This window comes from Erigeron canadensis, chromosome 3 (genome assembly GCF_010389155.1).
Source record: "Erigeron canadensis isolate Cc75 chromosome 3, C_canadensis_v1, whole genome shotgun sequence".
In the NCBI taxonomy this organism is placed as follows: domain Eukaryota; kingdom Viridiplantae; phylum Streptophyta; class Magnoliopsida; order Asterales; family Asteraceae; genus Erigeron; species Erigeron canadensis.
Window position 1 is genome coordinate 39,912,223 of NC_057763.1, and position 17,318 is coordinate 39,929,540.

The following is a 17,318-nucleotide window of genomic DNA, read 5'->3' on the forward strand; positions in this document are numbered from 1 at the left end:
TCGGCGTCTTCCTCTTCTGCACCAATGCTAGAAGTTGTTAATAAATGTAGTTATTATGACAACTCGAAGTATTTCACAGAATATGAGGGTTGTGTGACAAGTATCCAGCGTATGAAGATATGTTCCCGAGTGATCGCTAGTCGCCTGGAATCTTTAATCCGCCCCCGCCTCCCATTATATCTCTACTATGTCTTTTTTTTCAATAAGGTTATCCCGATTATGTTTTACTAGTGTGGGTTATGTCCAAGTTATTCAACAAGAAATTTGGGTCCGTTAGCATATGTGGTGGTCGGCTAAGAATCTGTTTTCTTTAGATGTACTTTTTTTATGTTTTTTTTTAGTTCAGTTTGTTAATGAAACGATAGTAATGTTGTTAAAAAATAGGGAAATGATAAACATAACCCCAGGGGCCAAGTTTTATTTGTCAAGACATGTTTAAAAGTGTTGTACATTTCATGTAACCACCTAAAAATATGCATAAATATCGGAGTATAACAATATCATGCATGTCTAAACAAATTAATTATAGCCCTGGGAGGTACGTTTAACATTTCCCAAAAAATAAAATAAAGGGTAAATTATAAAAATCATACATGAGGTTTGTTCAATATTACGTTGGACATAACTACAATTTAAAAATTGTCTGAGACATATCCATTGTTAAAAACTTACACTGGCCATAACTACCACTGACAACCATCGTTAAGTCTAGTCACATGTCTTGCTTGCGAGGTATTAAAACTGTAATTTTATGTATATTTTAAGTATTATCATTATAATTCACTCTAAAAATTATTAAGTTTTAGAGTTTTATCTTTACTTGATTTATTAAGTATATTTTTAGAGTTTTATTTATTTATCAAGTTATATGAAATTTATGAGGAAGAAATATATTTTTTTTCATAAAAGTATATTAAAAATGCATTTATTTATATCTATATCTATATTCTTTTATAAAAATTATCTAACCCCCTAATTTTAAAAAATGGTTAGATAAAAAAGTACTAAATTAGTCTTAATAAATCCCATCTATGAAAAAAGTTATTAGAAATTACCAAATTTGTCATTAATAAATTAATTTATACTTTAAATCCTTATATTGCTAATTTACATTTTAAGTCCTAATCTTATAAATATTTTCAGTATCACCTTACACGGTTAGACCACTCGACACCAATTATCGATGTAATCACCACTCGTCATCCATACCACAAAACTGCCATCGTCATCACCGCCGCTTTATAGCACGGGTACCATGCTAATATATCATCATCGTTATTATTTTTTTATATATGTATAATAAATAAATCAAAGATGAGAAACACAAAAACTATTAAACTATTTTTATTTTTTATGGTAAATCTATAATTCATTTTTTTAGTGGAAACCTATTGCAAAAAACACAAAAATAATTAAAAAGCAATAAATTTTTCATACGGTTAAATGACATCCCTCCAGGATCCGAGGAGTGAAGCAAGATCAAAAGCAAATCTGTATCGTGTGATGACATCTTTTTAGAAATTTTTTATTTTTATTTTTGAAATAAGTTTTTTTAAAAAATAAAAAAGCATAAATATCTTAAATATTAATCTTAGATGGATGATACCTAAAATATACACAGATTTCATACCTTACGTGCACGGCACATGACGACTTAACGGCCAAATAGACGACTGTCAATAATAGGTATGGTTAGTGTAAATTTCTGACATTGATAAGAATGTCTCAAGTAAATTTTAAATTGTAAGTATGACCAAATGTAATTTTGAATAACTCTTAGATATAATTTTTGTAATTTACCCTATAACAAATTCATAGCCTATAAAACAAAGTTCTCAATGGACTAGGAAGACGGACAAGGTATAAAGTAAAAAGGTAAACATAAAAAAGTGTAGTGCTGTTATTTAACTCCAGTCTCGTCAATATTACAAAAGATGAAGCTGATAGACAACACACCATCCCTCTTCGAGTTTTTTCAGACTCCATGCCCCATCTAATAAATTCAAGCCATGAAGTATAGTTTAAACTCAATTAAATTATATACACATCATATGTATCAAAGACAAAAACAATATCATTTTTTTTAATAAAAAAGGAAAGATTAAACCTCAGATAAATCCAGTAATATCAAGTGAAATACAGTTTCACCAAGTGGTTCTCCCTGTAAAACAAGGACTTGGATTCACAGTACCTCATACACTTGGATTATTTCATCATTGGCAATTTTTTACAGAAAAGGATCTTTTTTTTATACTAAAAAAATAAGAAGGAAAGCTCAGAGTAAAAAACAGCTCTATCAATCATGAATTTTCAGAAGCAGAACTGGCTTAAAGCTGTGTTTTATTCATCACAGCATACAACAAATTTAAATTTAAAACAAACATAAACACTACGAAAACAAAAAGGAATATTCACTTTCACTTTTTTTTGAAAGATACATCAGTGCGGCTGTATAATATCTAAGAATGTGAATGTGGGATATCTATATATATAGCCTCGGATATGAAGAAGTTTTTTCTAGGGTTTCACTAATGGACGTCTGGTTGCTATCATGGGCCGGCCCATTGGGTTTCATCGGCAAATTCAAGTTTTTCATTATATTAATAAACAAACTACTTTTTCCCTTTTCAACTCTCTACCTTAAAAATACCTAAAATATCTTTATTTTTTAACACATTTTTAAGTCACACACTAAATCTACCCAATATATCCTAAAATATTTTACACTCATATTTATCCAAAATATATATCTTCTTTATTAATTAAATTAAAACTTCCACCTAATATCTATATAATATTTTTAATAAAGTTATTTACAAAATATACATCTCTTAACCATAAAATAACTAAACCACCATTTACGTCAATTATTTCGTTGCCGCTGCCGTATTGCGCGGGTACCCATCTCGTTTGAAAAAAGATAAAAACTCGTATAATATAATGGGGTTAATAACTATGCTTCTAGCAGCAGCCTATCTCCGGTCAAAGGATGAAAGATCATGCTTGTAGCCTCATATTGGTTTTCCCCTAATATAAATACATAATAAATAATAATAATAATAAATAATAATTTTTATGTATATATAGTTTAGCTTTAGCCAAGAAGACATTGATCCAGCTTACCTTTTTGGGGATCCTTCCACACGTATAACAACAACAAACATAACACATTCTTAACAGAGCCTCGATTTGTGCCACATTCTTATTATTAATTACAGAGAGACCAGAAATAATTGTTAACAAATTCAAATATTAGCATTAGTATTAAGTTATTAAAATTAATGGCGTTAAATTGGAATTGGGTTTCTATTATTAAAATTAGTGTTCTTATTCTTCTTTTCGCAGCCATCACCATCGGTTGTTTTACTCTCCCCGTTGAAAAGGTCCTTTCTTTATTTATGATTTTGCCTTTTAACTAAATTTTGTGAATTGGGTTTTGTTTGTTTATTTATTTCATTATCTGGGTGTTCTCTTAAATTGCGTATTATCACTTGATATTTACTATTATTATTATCAAGATAATATAATGTGAAAATTTTTGATTAGGGTTTGGGGTTGAATTCCAATGTAAAGTCACTGGCTTTGCTAAGCTTTTGGCATATATTATGTATATTTGTATTGTATATATCTCTTTTTGGGAGTATTTGGATTATGTTTTGAACAGATTATTATGTTTGCATAACCTGAAATCAGAAAAATAATAAAGTTTGGCAGAAAAGTGATAGTCTACATTTTATCTTAGAAAAGAAAATGCAGTTTTGTAAAAGCAGGTTTGCACATGCTTTCAAATGCACAAAACTTATTTGAAAGCACAATCCTGAAGCCCCCTTTAATATAAATATAAATAAAATAGCAAACTAAAAAGAGGTTTATTTTTTTGTTTTTTTGCAGGCATTAAAAGGCTTTTTATTATGGGTGGAAGAAGATCTTGGTCCTTGGGGTCCTCTTGCATTGTAAGTATCTTGAATATGAATCTCAGTTATATACATGTATATATTTAGTTGCATTCATGACAGCTTGTTGATTGGATAATTTTTAAAATAATTAATTTATTAAGAAATTATATTTGAGCTACTGACATTTATTGCAATGTTAGTAGAGACATTTATTTATATTCAAAAGAAAGAACTTAAATTTTTAGTTCATGTCACAATCTCCTTGATCAAAAATTAAAAGGGTTCCATCATGTGCTTTGTCTTTGTATTTCGGTTATATCTAACTTGCATACTTGGTTGGTATCATCAATACTTAGTTTTGTGAACTGTTCTTACTGCAGGGCTGTTGCATATGTTCCTTTAACAATTCTTGCAGTTCCTGCATCAGTACTTACGGTAAGTAACAATTCTTGTGCGTTGCGCCGTTGCAAAATAACGGAAGAAATTATGTATTCTTATTTCTACAATGGTTTTGCCAGTTTCATGTCTCTCTGGTTTACATGACATTTGTGTTATAGTATTGTTATCAGTTATTGGTAATTGATATGAAATGTTCACAGGGGTAGGTTGTTGGACTGCCTTTTTTACATGGTTCATATATTTGCACCTTTTATTTCCTTCAGCAGTATCACATATTAAGCCTGCGTCAACATTGCCCGTCTTGTTTCAAATAGTAACCTTCAATAAGAAATCTTATGTAGGTTAGTCACCTAGCAACCTAAGATGTAAAAAAGCTCTACATTGACCAGATATGTTATGGTAGACAGACATTATTTACTGTTTTGAATGACCTTTGGGGGGTCTATATTAATAGAAGATTTACTAAGATTTTATTGCATTTTGCAAAACACCATTGTCAGTTTGTCACTACTGTGAGTAGCGTTTTGTTCTCTCTTATAATCAGATTGCTAAAGTTTGACTTGGAATTCTATGACTGGTCTATTATCTAGGGATCACAACCTGATAAGAACCTATTCCATAATAGGCTCGCATCAAGCCATAGCTAGGTGTGAACTCACTCCCAAAAGCTAGCTAAAAGGAGGAGGGGACACCTAGACTTATAGACCACCAACCAATCGCTTACTTGGCCGATGTGTGATCATAACAATACCCCACCCATTGAAGAGCCAACGTCCTTGTTGGTCACGGCTATGTTGGTCATGGTTGGCCCTCCTCTTTTTTGGGCCCAAGCCACCACTCCGAGCTCATTGGTCACGGCTATGTTGGTCACGGTTGCACCCTTCCTTTTTCGGGTCCAAGCCACTACTCCATAGGACATCACTCGGAACTTTGAAAGGCAGGGTTTGGATCTGATACCAATTGATAAGAACCCATTCAATTATAGGCTCGCAGCAAGCCATAAGCTAGTTGTCGAACTCACTCGCAAAAGCTAGCTCAATGGAGGAGGGGACACCTGGACTTATAAACCACCAAGGCACCAACCAATCCCATACTTGACCGATGCGGGATTGTAACACAATCGTTAGTGGAACTTTAAAGGAATAAGCAGCGTCATATGCCGAGGGCCAGTAGTAGGCCCAAAGCCATAAACGACAGAAACTACAATTAATGAGACCTGATATGGACCTGTTAGATTGGGATTTTATCTTATATAGGTCCCAATTGTCAGTAGGTTATATGGTTATAAATGGTCATAATTAGGGTTCCATGTATGGATGTCCTTCGGAAACAGCGGTATACATAATCAAGTGTTCCCTTTTAGCTCATGGGCTAAGTCGATAACAGTGATTGACCAAATCACATACGTTCTTGCTGTTTGTGTGATTAATTCTTCTCTGCTTTGCTATGTTTCGCCTAAAATAAACTAAAATTGGTGAGCATTTTCCAATCATCTAACTGATATAGTTAAAGTTAATAGTTATACTCTTAGTGTTGACCTCTTATGCACTTATGGCTTACATGCATTAACAAAGTTTGTTTACTTACTGTTGAAATGCTCTATCATGAGCATTAAATAGTGATATATGTATGTGTATATATATAGTATGTATGCATGTATTGATGTATTTATCGTGTTTATCCTAGCTTGGTGGTGGTTATCTCTTTGGTTTGCCTATGGGCTTTCTTGCTGACTCTATTGGTGCTGTGATTGGTGCAACGGCAGCATTTGTTCTTGGCAGAACAGTAAGTTTATGTCCATCTGTCAACTTACTTTTATACTATCATCTTTATGGAAGTTTTGAACAAATCAAATTTGAGTACAATGTAGACAAGGAGACAAGTACAACCAGTTTAAGTTTTTGTTGGCTTTCTTACCTCCACATGCTTTTTGTTCTCTTAATCTTGTTTTTCCTAAGTCTTATTGCAGATTGGGAGGTCATATGTCATTTCAAAGCTAGGGGATTATCCACAGTTCAAAGCAATTGCAATTGCTATTCAGAGATCTGGATTTAAGGCATGTTGAACAATCATTTTGACCATGTTTACCCCATTATTGTATTTATGAAATATACTGTTCCAACTACTTTGAGTGATTTCCTTATTTTGCCAGATTGTGCTCTTGCTCCGGCTTGTTCCATTACTCCCATTTAACATGCTGAATTACCTTCTTTCCGTGACTCCAATTACCACATGGGAGTATATGATGGCTTCATGGCTGGGAATGATGGTATTATTACTTCACTAGACACATCCTATTAACACACAAATACATGTTTGTAAAATGTTTAAAGCCCTTTTGGTTCAATTGATGTGAGTTTTTGCAGAGATTGATGAACGAAAAATGTGAGAAATCCTCTTGTATATATGGATAACAAATATGCCTAGTTTTTAATTACCAAGAGTGTGTGTTAATTATTGAAGTTATGATATTCACCTATTTGCTATTTTTGATGTATTATGTATAGTTATATGGCTTACTAGAACTTATTATTTGCTGGCCAGCCAATTACCTTTGCACTTGTATATGTTGGAACAACATTGAAGGATCTAGCTGATGTTACTCATGGTTGGAGCCAGTTCTCGAAAACTCGTTGGGTAAGATCTCTTTTGGCAATCATATGATAAAGTTGTGTTGCTCTTATTCTTCTTATAATTATAAAGATTTGATACATTATGTAACACGTTATAGGCTGGCATTACCAAATACCAAAGGCATAACCTTTGTTGTGTATGGCATTGCCTATATAACATCTATGTAGCAGTGTTGAAGGTCTTTACAGATAGCATGTAGAGCCATTAGTTTATGGTTTACGCTTGTAACCTTTTTATCATTGTACATTAATCTTGATTTCCAATTTACATACACATGTAAATTGTACATTAGTTTGCTTTTACTTTGTAGACATTTATGTGTCAGGTTGGGTTTGGTCATCCGTATGTGCATGTGTGTGTTTGATGAATTTCGATTAGTGCAACAAAGAAAATAATGTCTCTGATTTCCTCTCCAAGGGCCCGTAGTTGTACAATTATGATGTTTAATGGTTTTATATAATCTAATACAAATACAAATATTTCAGACTCTTAATATTCAAGGGATGAAGCTACCATTCTTTGAACAGTGTATTTTAAAAAGAAACCTTTTTCCTGAGATAAGACACCTACTAATATTACAGAAGGGAAACATGTAACATGGCAGTCCTCGGGGCAATGAAAAGATATGGGGAATCAGACATTAGCAATTCTAGTTACAAACCCGCTTCTTCCATTCTTGTGTTTGATTTTTTTTTATTTGTGAGTTGGACAAGGGAATTTCTTTGGATCTTCACATTTGTTTTTGTCTGGTGTATGCAGGCGGTACTAATTCTAAGTTTTGTGGTGTCTGGTACGTTGTAAATAATCAATCCTATTTTAATTCACTTGTTTCTTTTTTGTATGTGTGTATCATGTATAAAATTTCAATCTTGTTCAGTGGTCCTAATGGTGGTAATTACCAAAGTTGCAAAGTCAGCTCTTGATAAAGCTTTGGCTGAAGGTACTGATATAGATGGCAGTGGCACTGTGAGCTCATCTGTTGTGGAGGAAACTCGGGTGGATCTCCATCAATCGCTACTTGTCAAAGATTGATTCATCCTGACAATCATTCAATAATGACGAAAATTAGATCTTTCCTTGATTTTATTCTACAATGTATAGCTGAACTTTCCATCCCGGCCTCTCTTTCCCACAGTTAACTAAAGTATCATAGGTTAACAATTTGACATATTTTTTTGGGTAAAAACAATTTGACATATTCTTCGATGCATATATGAAAGTTAGCACAATATTTATCGACTTTTATCTTTGTAAATTTTTTATTGGTAAAACTAGTTGAAAAATGTCTTCAACCTATATATCACCTTGGTGACTTTTGTTATTTAAGCATACCGTTTCCAATTTATAAGATTGGGATACAAGGTAGAAAGTGGCAACCAGCAGCCCGGTGGGTTGGTGTGGGATGAGATAGCCGTTACAAGGCACATAACGACCCAAATGCAAATACCGGCAAGACCTGGGAAGGGCCATATATATGAGGGGAGGGATGCTAAATGAAGGTAACATGATTTGAAAACACCCAAAGGGTATGACTGTATGAGTATGTGGATGACTGTATATTTCAAGGATAATTTTCTTGTATTGTTTTGTCAACACTGCTTCTCCATCATTATAGAGATGTATCACTGGCGAGTCCACCACTAGTTACATTCCCTTAAACAGTTAAACGTGTGAAAAACAGTATGATATGCGATATTATACATTACATAGCTAAGTGTGGAAAACTATTGTTCAGATAATGATTGAAGTTAGAAATTGTCACCAAACGTTATTGAAATTTGTTACACAGCTTTGCTGAAAACATAACTAGTAGTAGATAAGAAACAATGAACCAGGTGTGTTTGCGGCCAAATCTCCAAACAAGAATGACAGAGTAAAATCACTATAACATGACCTATTTTTTCTCATTAAAAGACCTACTATATGAAAATTCGCTTATGTTTGAGTACAATCTAGAGATCCATATTAGTGTGTTAATAACACATCTAATAAATCATTAATGGGACGTAACAAGATATCTAAGTTGCCATATCCAAGAGTACATCATACCTAATGCACAATAAAAAGAGATCAACATCAGGGGTAAAAATGGAAGCCTATCACCAAGAAGCAAAGGATGAAGAAACTGCACCCATGCCTCCACCACAACAAAACCAAGCAAATAACTTTTCTCGATCAATCCAATAACAAGAGGGTCACCAATTTTTGATAAACGAGTTGCTCTTTTGTCTAATTCACTTGTGTCGGAAAATTGTGAAGAAAAACCAAACCACATTAGAGTAATGTGTAAAAGAAGCAAGATCACTTTAATCGGATACTCTTGGGCTTCATAGAGAAGAGGGAACAACGAGTAGACAGAAACTGCAGAGAGAACCAGGAATTTGTCAAACATGATTTTATCACTTCATGCCTCAAGATATCACACACAAAATATGGTACATAATCTAATATACGATGAACTTAAAATAATAGCTGTGACGTGATCAGGGAAACATCCACTGTCAGAGACAATCAAGTAAAATGTAACAGAGCTGAAGTTCAAATTCTAGAGTAGCTGATATGTAGATATACACTCGAGAATTATACCTGTAGATAAAATTAAGAAATGGCATGCATCCTCGACACTTTCGACAGCAACAACTGCAAGAGGAATTAAGAAGTGAAGTGACGCCTTCTCATGCACATGCCATCCAAACAAAAAGCCACATGAGTATGCATATGCCACCCATCTTACAATCATCTTTGGCTGGGGATTCCTCCAAGCCTTAACAAGAATTGGAGAAATAGCGAGCAGCACCATGACCAAGGTTACTGAAGGGGTAATCTGTATATCGAAGTTGATTCATTTATACAAGAATAGGAGATATAGCTTAAAAGATGCAGGTTTGCAGAAAAATACAACTAGAGGTGGCAAGATGTAATGGTCGAAACAAGTCATATTTTATAAATATCGGCACAGGATGTGCTGGAGTCAGTTGAGCTGCCAAAAAGTTGTCCATTATATGAGAAATAATATAAAAAGGATGTGTTAACTATGATTTATTAACAATAATGTTGCAAAAAGTCCTGAAATAAAAAGGGACAGGAGGTTGTCGGCATAAAAAATTAGACTAGTGGCAACTTTTAAGTTTCAACCTATTCAACCCATATGGCTTGTTCACTTTTGAGATAAAAGAGAGCCTAAATCGACCCATTCATAAATAAATGAGATGCAACTGCCACCTCTAGCCCCCAAATTATACCTTAGGTAGTATAGCAAACGGAGAGGTATCCCCAACTAGCCCACTGGTGAATGAAGCAGTTGGTGTCTGGATACGGAATCCCAGTTTTGCAAGCACTAAAGCAAGCAGCTTATCTGAAAGTATATAGAACACCCAAAAATTTGGAGCCCAGTAAGCATGACAAAGTCCCCTGCCAAAAGGAAACATGCGTCTCAGAACTTCTTGTATCTGCAAAGCAATAGACATAGTCACAAACGCATAATGGGGTTGTCGATATCCATGAGCATGATACCAGTTAAATCTATTACTAGAGTCATTGGGAACTTATTCAATATCTCAGTAACTATAGCGAGAAACTGATGGTTATTACATTGTTCAGTCTAAAAGACACTTCGACTGTTTAACAGTTCAAGTGTTCAACCATGGTTCATATAAGATGCTCTAATGATCAGAAGGCTATATATGCATAATAAGTCAGTAACAATTCTAGAAAATTATTTCCAAAAAAGCAATGTAATTTCATGGAAGAAAGGTGTTTTACCTGCTCGTGATATGCAAATGGTCCATAGGCTGCAACGAAAACCCCAACGACCACCACACCCATTGCGACCAACTTATTGAAACCCTTAAAAATCCCACCACGGCAGTAGTGTCGCAGCAGATACACAAAATAAATGGGCCCAGCCACAGCAAATAAATGCTTAAAACACAATAAAACCGCGAAAAAGAACCCTCCTATCAAGTCATTCCCTTTCTGCAGTTCCCCCAACGAAATTAACAAAATCCCCAAAAGAAACCCATTGTACTGAAAATGCACATGGTCAACTATCAACAACCCAGGCGACCAAATAACCAACATCAAGATCAAAAACCTCTTCTTTGACTCCAAGTTACGAGTCAAATTGTAAACCGAGTATATCAATATTGTATCTGAGGCTATTACGCTGAGTCTTTGGAAAATGATGACTGAAAGAGCTTTGTAATTTAGGCCATTGTGGAGGTCTGTGATGGTGGGGTCCACAAGAGACGCAAAAAAGGATAGGAAACGCTCGAAGTAAGCAAAGAAAGGAGGGTAATCAAGGGTCCATGGGCTGGTTTCATCAGTGTACCATTGAGATAAAGGAAGTGTATGGGTGAGTGCTAGCCAATTACGGTGAACCTCAAAATCTGTGCTATGATAGGCAGGGATGAGAAGAACTTTGAAGAACGTAACAACGAGAGAGAACCACAGGAGGTCTTTGTGTATGGATCTATGTGAACCTTGGAGCTGAACTTGATTTTCTTTCAAGTGTTGTGCTATTTTCCGTTTTGGGGATTTCATAGATCCTCTTGTGGTGGGATTGTGAAGGTGAATGAAATTGTTAGAATAAAAATGATGGCCTTTTTGCAAGTTTGACTTGTATCGCTAGAGAAACTGCTTTCTACTGTTTATGGTGTAGGAAACTTACCTATTAATGTACATAATCGGTCTTTCGTAAGTTGGCACTCATGAAAAAGCATCAAAAGGTCTTATGATTTTTAAGAAATAAAATTACTGTCGCCACTGTTGGTGATTTGAGTGTCATCGGGGCATTTTAGTTGTGCTTGTGATATAGTTGAAACTAAGGGATTTTGAATTAAGCATAACTATCAACTATGAGTAGGCTTGTGTGTAGCACTTATTGAGCTAATTCAAGTCCAGTAAACATAGAAAAAGTCTAGGCCTCTAGGGGCTGCACCCCTTGCGGGGGTCTAGGGGGGAGCGTCCCCTAGTTGTTTAGCGCTCCAACTAATATAAACAATTTTTCCCACCATAGATTCCCTGTTAATTAATTTTCATTAATGTGAAGAGGTGTGACTCTTCTTTTGACAGTGATTTAACTTGTATAAGTAATAGTAATAACTCTTCATTTCAAGAGTTGCAATCTTTTTTATCCAAAGGTTGTGTCTCTAAATGAGCAATGTATACAGATTTCTGGTTTCATTTTCGCACACGACTTCAACATAGTCTATTCAGAGTCTAACTCCTAGTTACCTTGGATTAGAGTTGTCCTTTGTTTTTATCCTTTTTAAGATTTCTTGAGGCAATTGGTAGGGTTGAAACACTTAATAAAGAAAGTGAGCACACGGCTCAAAGGAAAATACGAAATCTACAACCACTAGACTATATGTGAACTACAGGCTCTTTTTCATTCTTTTCAAAAGCTAAATATTCTAACACATCCACACCTATTTACACTTTGACCACAATGTTGAAAGAGCCCGATTTTTTTGAAAAAAACATATGTATCAAATGGGTTCGGATCAAATCTAGCGGCTTTTACTATGTAAACAGAAGTAACACATCTAACCTATATCCCTGAATGAAAAGCATTAATAAAATTTATACTAAACCAGTAAAGTGCATTGTTCTCATTTCGGGATACAAATAGGCTTTACATATGCTACTTGTATTTGCAAATAGAAAACGTTTGGTTTTCGACGATTTACCCCATCCAATCCGCCTATTTTTCCACCTCCAGTTTGCTATAAAGAAGTTATACTTACATCTCATACGAATTTAACCGATAACAAACATAAAACAAGATCTATGACACAATTAACATCAGTTATTTTTATCATCAATCAAATTATTAATTACAGTAAAACTAACTAGTCATACAGCAGCAACCTCACATAATTAGATTTCAGCATTACAAGTTTCGGAGTATAAAAGTGAGATGTATGATTGATACAATAGAATCATTAATATGTATATACATACCGACTGTGTGTTTATGGTTGTTGCAGTCGCGGGGAGAAGAAGATCAGATTGGAAAATTGGAGTATACTCCCTTTTTGTTAGTTGTGTACTATTATTTGATTTTTGACTTTTTGTTACATATTTTTATTTCATTCTTGACAAAGTGAGTTTGCTTAAATTGGACTTCACTTTGTATGTGTTTCTTTTGACACGATCGAGATCGTAAGGTTGAAAAACCTTAACGATGTATTCAAATCTATTTATTGTGTAATTTATCGCAGATAATATACAATATAAATATTGTTATAACAAAAAGTGAATAGTTGTATATAATAAAATAGATATTTATATAGGTTATATAAATAAAAAAAATCGGCAATAAAGACGTCCGCAAATGAATATAAAAACTGATTGAAACTAAAGCAGATATAAATATAAATTAATTATAGCTAACAAAAATCTCCTTAAAAACAACATTTATTTATGGTGTTTGTAAGTATATCATCGTTGTATAAAAAAAAAGAAAAAAAAAAAACAATGATTGTTTTTGACTCTTGAAGGGGCAACATAGAACTTGTTGACAGTCATTACAAAACAAACAGATGACGAAAGTTTTTTTTTTTTAACATAAGGAATATTCTTCTTTTCGATGGGATAATTTTCGTTAATGTGTAGCAATGATAGTAAATTTCTCAGCATTGCTACCAAAAGTTATCCCAATTTTATTAACTCACTCACCAAGTTTTTTTATTTTAAGTCTCGCCATTACATAATCCACCTAGTTAAACTATGTTTGGAAGTAGCATAATCGACACATCTACTTTTAAAAACAAATGTTGGTATGGTATGCCAGACACTTTAATACTACTTTTATAACCAATACACCTTAGCACGAATCTTCCATTAACTAAGTTGGAAAAGACATATGTCTCCTTGTCGAATGGCCCAGGTTAAAACAGAGTCAAAACCAAATCTAATGATTTTGGTTTTCAAAAAATCGAATGGATCGGATTGGGTTTCGGTTTTAGGCCAAAATCGACCAAAACTGACTCATGCTCACTCATAGCTAAAAGGTTCAAGGTGACAACAGCCGACGTCCGTTATAGTCGTGTATAAGAGAGATATATAGGGATGATGCGATATAAAGTGTTTTTTGTGTGTGTTCTTTTTACTGTATATCACTATCATTGTTATGTTAATTTTTTAATTCTAAATAATATAATATAATATTGTTTTAATTAATTTTATTTTACCTTTAATCTTTAATAATTGATATATCGCATTAACTTTGATTAGAGGTTAATTTAAGAGTAAAATTAGAAGTATATAAAATTTTAAGAATGAATTGTATTTTTGGTCCCTATGTTATCACACTTTTTGCAAGTTTGATACAAACATATGCAAAGTCGTGAAAACCCATCCCTGTTATATCACACCTATTGCAATTTTGGTCCAACAGTAACGTTCCACTTATTTTTACCGTTAAAGACATCATGTGTCCCTCGCGTGAGGGAGTAAAAAACTTTTTTACCCCCATATCATCATCATCTATACATCTTCTATAGCAAATTATTACTCCATATTTTTTCATCCATTTTTTTCTTCCAACTCCAAATCCAAATAATCTATATCATGAATCCATCCATACATCGCATCAATATCTATATATCAGATATCACAACTAAATCCTTTGTTATACATATATGCACTTCTTGGACACACACTCTCTTTATCTCTTTTTTTCTCTCTCTCTCTTTCTCTCTCTCTCTCTCTCTCTATATATATATATATATTTGTGGCTGTGTATGTATGTGTGATGGCATGAAACTACAAAAAATCCAATAAAACCCGTTAAACAAAGAAGTTCCGGTTATGGTTATCGACGGTGGTGGTGGTCTGGTCATCGACAGTGGTGGTGGTCTGGTCATCGACGATGGTGGTGTTATACTTACTCTTCCCTGCCATCTATCCATCCTTTCACCCAAGATCTATAATTCTTACATACCATTAATAACCAAATTTAAACACCATATTTAAGCTTGTCAGGATTAGGCTTTTAAACCCCATAATATTTTTTCGCCACAAGTTTTGCTCCATCTGATCGGCGGCCATATATGGTGCAGTGGTTTGCGGCGGCACAATGGTGGTCTCGGGGTTTTGATTTTTGGTTTGATTTGAGTTTAGATTTGGTTTGGAGGTCACTTGAAACTGTCATTGTTGTTGTTGTTATCTATATAGTTATTAAAACAGTAGGAAATCAAACAATTCTATAACCTCTAAAAACTCAAACCTATTTTATAAATTTGCCACATAGGATTACAACCTATGTGTCATTCTCATACATTTTTCTCAATAATTTAACTCATATATTAATATAGAATATAAATAAATTATAAAATAATAGACTAGAAAGAAAATATGATTAGATAAAATAAAAATATAAAATAAAAAGTAAAAAAAAAAAAAGGTTGAAATAAATCGCAGGACGGAAGAAAGTGAATAAATTGTGTACATTATATTTAAATTTTTTTGCAACTATTCTTTTCTTTGTCTCTAACAATAATAATAATAATAATCATATAATTATATTATAGGAATTTAAATCTTTATAATTAGAAACATGATATTATTTACCCAAAAAAACACAACAATGTTTATGCTATATATACCGATCAAGAGTTTTTGAAATTATCTTTTCCTCTCATATTTCTTTTTGGCTGGACACATTATAATTAAATTTGTAAGTTCTTATGAATTGCTTTTTGATAGAACTAAATTATTATTCTTTAACGATTTTATCTATATTTTGGGATTTTACATAAATCTAAAAGTTAGTAGTTTTGGCCTTGTTTATAAGATATTCATTTACGTTATCTAAGATAGTCTTTAGATTTCGTTTATTATTTGTTTAAAGATTAAATTTTTTTATATATTAATACAGACAGACTAATGTGAAGCTTTTTTTGAAGCATTATTTTGAGACATAGATATTTGCAAAACAACTTTAGGATGATGAAGGGTATTCCGACAGAGGTTATATTTGGCCATCTACAAAAGCTTCATCGAGGTGATTATTTAGTGTAATGAGTTGTATGTATCTTTTTAGTATGGGTTAATACGTGGTGAAAATATGGAGCTTCGGCGTGATTCTAATGCATGCGGTTAGGTATATGGTTCAAGATTTCAGTGCATCTTTGTTTTTTAGTTGCTTATTTAAGTTTTGAAGTAATTTATAGTTTTTGGAATTATGTCTTAACTCATGGTTGCATTTGTCATCACCGCACCTTTGTGATTAACTGTTTCATATTTGTGATTTAATTTTTATAGGTTAATAAGCTTTAGTACGGTTCTCGGTTTATTTATCATCATTTGGCATCCATCTATTTCACTTTTTAGTACGGTTCTCGGTTTATTTATCATCATTTTACTTCCTGTGATCCTGACTACAAGGTTAATATAGTTTAGTTAACCATCAAAGTTTAATACCTTCCTCTTTTTAGTCATTTAGATAGTTCTTTTAGCTCACATTTGTAAATCATGATGTTCCATGTTTCTACTAAATCTTTTTGTGACAACAAATTTTATTTGTTCCATAAAACTTGGATTCGGTTAATTACTTGCATATGGGCTCTGTTACACTGCAAAATTGCAAATGGTCAAAAGTAGACATTAGCTAAATGAGTTAAATCAAGTCAACATGATCAAAATTCAACCAAATGTCCTTTGTTTTGTGTGATGATGGAATCGGAGTAAGATCATAAAGAGCCTCTTTCAAATGAAGAGTTATGGTGGAATTGTTCATGAACATTGGTTGACGTGGTAGAACAAGTGTCCTCATACTGAAACATTTTTAATGTATTTTTTCAAAAGTATTTTTGTTTTGTTTTTTTTTCCTTTTTATTTTAAGTGGGGTTTTAGTTCCTCTTTTGGGCCCTTTAACTTTTAACTTTGACCCATGCTAAACATCGGAGTGTTTTCTTTCGATAACACTACCCTATTGACTAAATCTATCGCTACTATATACTACGATGATTTTGAGCTTTGACAAAATTCTATTCTTCAGATTTGTATATTGTTTAGCCAATTCCTTACAATGAGACTTAATGATTTGTTGTATAATTCATCACATGTTACACTATTAAACTAGAAAAATATATAGTTATTAATAATTGTTAGATGTTAAATGATATATGAATTTCCCCTAAATTATAAACTTTTAGCCAACACTTAACTATATTTTCAAACAACCAACACTTAACCATATATATTTTTAAATAGTCGCGCATCGCGCGGGTAAAAGACCTAGTATATATATATATGGGTTTTCTTTTTTATTCAGTGTTATGATTTTAATGGTATAAAGAATGATATAGGGATTAATATAGATATAGATATAGATTTTGTTTATAACAAGTAAGATAAGATTTATGAGTTTTGGTTTATAAG

General features: G+C 33.1%; 2 protein-coding genes and 3 non-coding genes across 5 annotated transcripts; 1 reads left to right on the forward strand and 4 right to left on the reverse strand.

The window, feature by feature from the left end:
* Positions 1-1,887: 1,887 nt before the first annotated feature.
* LOC122594751 lies at positions 1,888-2,000 on the reverse strand. Its single transcript, XR_006323107.1, has one exon. It is a non-coding gene; the product is annotated as a small nucleolar RNA snoR97 (small nucleolar RNA).
* Positions 2,001-2,105: 105 nt separating this feature from the next.
* LOC122594740 lies at positions 2,106-2,221 on the reverse strand. The gene has a single exon (XR_006323097.1). It is a non-coding gene; the product is annotated as a small nucleolar RNA Z278 (small nucleolar RNA).
* Positions 2,222-2,268: 47 nt separating this feature from the next.
* LOC122594738 lies at positions 2,269-2,359 on the reverse strand. Its single transcript, XR_006323095.1, has one exon. It is a non-coding gene; the product is annotated as a small nucleolar RNA Z223 (small nucleolar RNA).
* A 761-nt stretch (positions 2,360-3,120) lies between these two features.
* On the forward strand, positions 3,121-8,170 carry LOC122593269 (TVP38/TMEM64 family membrane protein slr0305-like). The gene is made up of 9 exons (XM_043765656.1): positions 3,121-3,383; positions 3,892-3,953; positions 4,277-4,331; positions 5,982-6,080; positions 6,265-6,351; positions 6,448-6,564; positions 6,840-6,932; positions 7,689-7,719; positions 7,807-8,170. The coding sequence occupies exons 1-9, from the start codon at positions 3,282-3,284 to the stop codon at positions 7,959-7,961; spliced, it is 801 nt and encodes a 266-aa protein (XP_043621591.1). The 5' UTR covers positions 3,121-3,281; the 3' UTR covers positions 7,962-8,170.
* A 638-nt stretch (positions 8,171-8,808) lies between these two features.
* LOC122594068 (probable dolichyl pyrophosphate Glc1Man9GlcNAc2 alpha-1,3-glucosyltransferase) lies at positions 8,809-13,028 on the reverse strand. Its single transcript, XM_043766544.1, has 5 exons — positions 12,894-13,028; positions 10,692-11,598; positions 10,172-10,378; positions 9,516-9,753; positions 8,809-9,290 (listed from the first exon to the last, which is right to left on the reverse strand). The coding sequence occupies exons 2-5, from the start codon at positions 11,469-11,471 to the stop codon at positions 8,926-8,928; spliced, it is 1,590 nt and encodes a 529-aa protein (XP_043622479.1). The 5' UTR covers positions 11,472-11,598; positions 12,894-13,028; the 3' UTR covers positions 8,809-8,925.
* Between the last annotated feature and the right edge of the window lie 4,290 nt (positions 13,029-17,318).

What these genes read in the sequence shown, in the direction of transcription:
- LOC122593269 (XM_043765656.1), top strand. Translation starts at nt 3,282, where the DNA reads ATGGCGTTAAATTGGAATTGGGTTTCTATTATTAAAATTAGTGTTCTT. An exon ending in TTACTCTCCCCGTTGAAAAG is followed by an intron (nt 3,384 to 3,891) that starts GTCCTTTCTTTA and finishes GTTTTTTTGCAG; the next exon opens with GCATTAAAAGGCTTTTTATT. An exon ending in CCTTGGGGTCCTCTTGCATT is followed by an intron (nt 3,954 to 4,276) that starts GTAAGTATCTTG and finishes TTCTTACTGCAG; the next exon opens with GGCTGTTGCATATGTTCCTT.
- LOC122594068 (XM_043766544.1), bottom strand. Translation starts at nt 11,471, where the DNA reads ATGAAATCCCCAAAACGGAAAATAGCACAACACTTGAAAGAAAATCAA. An exon ending in CATTTGCATATCACGAGCAG is followed by an intron (nt 10,379 to 10,691) that starts GTAAAACACCTT and finishes ATTGCTTTGCAG; the next exon opens with ATACAAGAAGTTCTGAGACG. An exon ending in CGTTTGCTATACTACCTAAG is followed by an intron (nt 9,754 to 10,171) that starts GTATAATTTGGG and finishes TTCGATATACAG; the next exon opens with ATTACCCCTTCAGTAACCTT.